The following is a 3,155-nucleotide window of genomic DNA, read 5'->3' on the forward strand; positions in this document are numbered from 1 at the left end:
ATGGAGCCAAGCAAAGCAATTACAGATGTTAGATTTTCATTAATCCATTATTGCAAGTTTTACCCCCTTGCCCTCTCTTTCCACTTCTCCAGTTCACTTAAAAAAAAAAAAATAGTCATTAACTGTTGCATAATTTCCCTCCCCGACCCCAGTACTCTTTGCAATGATATATCTCTTATTCTGGGCTATTGTCATATGTATAATGCTTAATTATATATCCATTTTAGACAGTCCTTTCTTTTATCTGTTTCAATGCAATGATCTTTATCTATCCACTCTTACCCCATTTTTCTCCCAAACTCCATGTCAGAACTGCTTTATAGCAGTGGTGCTATGCAGTATTTGCCCTTTTTATGACTGCGATGTTTCACTCAGCCTGATGTGATTCAGGGTCTCCCATGTTGTGTGACATTTTACAAGCTCGTTGTTCAATATACACCACCAGCCAATGAGAGCAAGAAGGTGCTGGATTCCACTTTACAGGCATTTAAAAAGAAGTTCTTCTTCTTCTTAATGAAAATTTACAGAGACTTTGGATTTCCATTCATTCAGTGTTGCACTTTTCTCCCAGCAACCTCCCCCACTGTTTGCTCTTCTCTTTGAAAAATAAAATTCTTTCATTGTTATACAATCCCTCCCCTCAAGTCCACTCCACTGTGCAGCCTTCATTCTGGACTCCTGTTATGACAATAATACCTAATCGTGTATTGCTCCTAAACAGTACTTCCCCTCATCTGTTTCAATGCAGTATACATTATTTATCCCATCTTTCTCAGTCTTCTCCCAACCCCACTGTCAGTCCCATTCTACAACAGTGGCACTATGCAGCATTTGTCTTTTTGTGACTGAGATACTTCACTCAGCATAATGTCCTCCAAGGTCACCCATTTTGTATAATATTTCATGAGTTCCTTGTTTTTCAATACAGCGTAGTATTCCATTTTGTGAATTGACCACAGTTTCTCTGTCCATTTGTTTGTTGATGGGCACTTGGGTTGTTTCCAACTCTTTTTATTGGGATATGACATGTTGAAGAACCATTCTATGCCAGGAAGACATGGGAGTAACTAAATCTCTGTCCTACAGAAGGGCTTTGTTTCTCAAGGTGTTGCTCATAATCCAGGAGCACCAACACACGAACCACTGCCATTGAGTTTGTCCAAACCCATAGCGACCCTCTATCAGGTTTCCAAGGCTGGAATTCACGTTGCAGTGGGAGGAAACTTTAAACCTGGACTCAAACCTGGAGATGCATGACCTCTACATTGGGCAGTGAGATTTACTGTGGACGAGAGCCGGTTATTGTCGTTGCTAGGTGCAGTCAAGTACCGTACAACTCACAGCATCCCTTTGAACGATGTATCAGAACCCTGTCGGAGCCGACTGTAGTCCTTCCCATTCCTGACACACTTGAGTCCATTGCTGCAGTCACTGTGTCAAACCATCTTGCTGAGAGCTGACTGGGTGTGCAGAAAGCATAGTTGAGGTCTCCCCCAGAACTGATGAATTAGATAATCTGTATATGGCCAGATTCACAGTGACTGCAGCAATTGATGTAAGCACAGCAGAGGCGTGAGGCCGGCACAGGAGCAGGGAAGGTTGTCTTTTGCTGTTTATGGGATCTCTCTGAGCCAGAGCATGGCACCTACCAACAATCGGGTGATTCACGTGTAGGTGAAAAGAGTCCTCTTCATCCTTTTGTGGAGGGAGAGGTAGCAAGGAAGTGGGAAGGAGACTCCAAGGTGTGGTTTTGCGACTTGAAGGTACATTACTAAAAGCAGAGAACCCATCCTTTCAAAATAATTACGTATACGCCATGTTCACCAACACTCAGCCTTCCCCAGTGCAATAATCACAGGAACTTTTGAAGAGTATTTGAGGCAGGGTCAGGTAAAACCTATCCCTCTGAGGCTTCTTTAGTAGATTACTGAAATCCCTCACGGTAAAGTGCGGATGAAAAGGATTCAGACCTATTTGGAACTTATGTTTTCTTATTACGTCCTACAATAATAGCTATTAGACCTCTGGATCCCCTCTGCCCTCCTCCTCCTTATTTTATTTTATTTTAGTGTGTGTGTGTGTGTGTGTGTATCATCAAATCAGATCTGACTGGTACAGGAGGAGATTGTCCCTCCTCCAGCAGAGCGTCTGGTGGATTTGAACCATGCACTTCTAAGATTGCAGTTCAGCTTCTTGCCACTAGGCCACCAGAGCTCACCCGCCCTCCTCCTTGATGTCCATGTATTTACCAGGTCTCTCTGGGTCCTCTCCCTGTGAGCAAGCAGTAGAAAAACACCTGCAGCGACGGCCTGTAGGGGAAGAAAAATATCAACAGCTGCCAAGCTAGGACACGCCTCCAGAAAGAGTTCAACCTATCACGCAGCTTGACAACTTTGTCATAAACTAGATGAGTCAGCCAATGGCTAACTAGATTAATAATCCTAATTCTCCTACTTTACTTACCCATGGAACAAACGGATGCTGAGGAGACTAAGAGAACCATACCACAAAGACAAAATTCATTCAAGCATCTACTTTGCACGTCTGCACTGCGTGTGCCATCGCTACCACATGGTGTGGGTGTGAGCAGCTCTGATGGCCTAGCGGAAGAGCTGCCAGCTCCAAGGACCATGGTTTGAATCTGCCAGCTGTTCTGAGGGGGAGAAAAAAAAAAGGCAATCTCTTCCCGTGCGATTGACAGTTTCTGAAACTCACGAGCGGGCCAACTATGAGTCGTGCCAACTTGAAGGCAGGCACATGATAAGAGTATCAACTACCACATGGTGTCACTAAATTGGCAGCCCTCGCCCTATGTTTTAATTTGATCAGTTGTCTAGTATTCATTGTCAGGCCCAGACCAAGGTCAAAGGGAGAACGAAGGATTCAAAGAATATCAACATGTCAACAAAGGGAATGAATAGTTGTGTCCATCTGATTAAAGTACCATGGAGTGTTCCTCTCTTCCTTCCCTAGAAGATCACCCACCTGGTTAAACCACAATGGAATATCCCTCCCTTTCCTCCCTAAACACCTGTGCTATAAAAACCTGCTTGCTGAAACTGAGGAAGACCTGAAGCACTTGCTGCAGAAGGTCAGGGACTTCAGCCTCCTGTACGGATTAAAGCTCAACATCAAGAAAACAAAGATTCTCACCA

At 44.0% G+C, this 3,155-nt stretch overlaps 1 protein-coding gene across 1 annotated transcript in view; it reads right to left on the reverse strand.

The window, feature by feature from the left end:
* The window catches only part of TMEM212 (transmembrane protein 212), an 18,127-nt gene that overhangs the window by 1,294 nt on the left and 13,678 nt on the right, over positions 1-3,155 (reverse strand). The window contains exon 2 of the mRNA XM_006890382.1: positions 2,250-2,309. Coding sequence (XP_006890444.1) covers positions 2,250-2,309 — 60 coding nt within the window. The remainder of the gene's footprint in view (positions 1-2,249; positions 2,310-3,155) is intronic.

The sequence above is a fragment of the Elephantulus edwardii genome, unplaced genomic scaffold (genome assembly GCF_000299155.1).
Source record: "Elephantulus edwardii isolate Elephantulus edwardi_28Jun2011 unplaced genomic scaffold, EleEdw1.0 scaffold00088, whole genome shotgun sequence".
NCBI classification, from domain to species: Eukaryota; Metazoa; Chordata; class Mammalia; order Macroscelidea; family Macroscelididae; genus Elephantulus; species Elephantulus edwardii.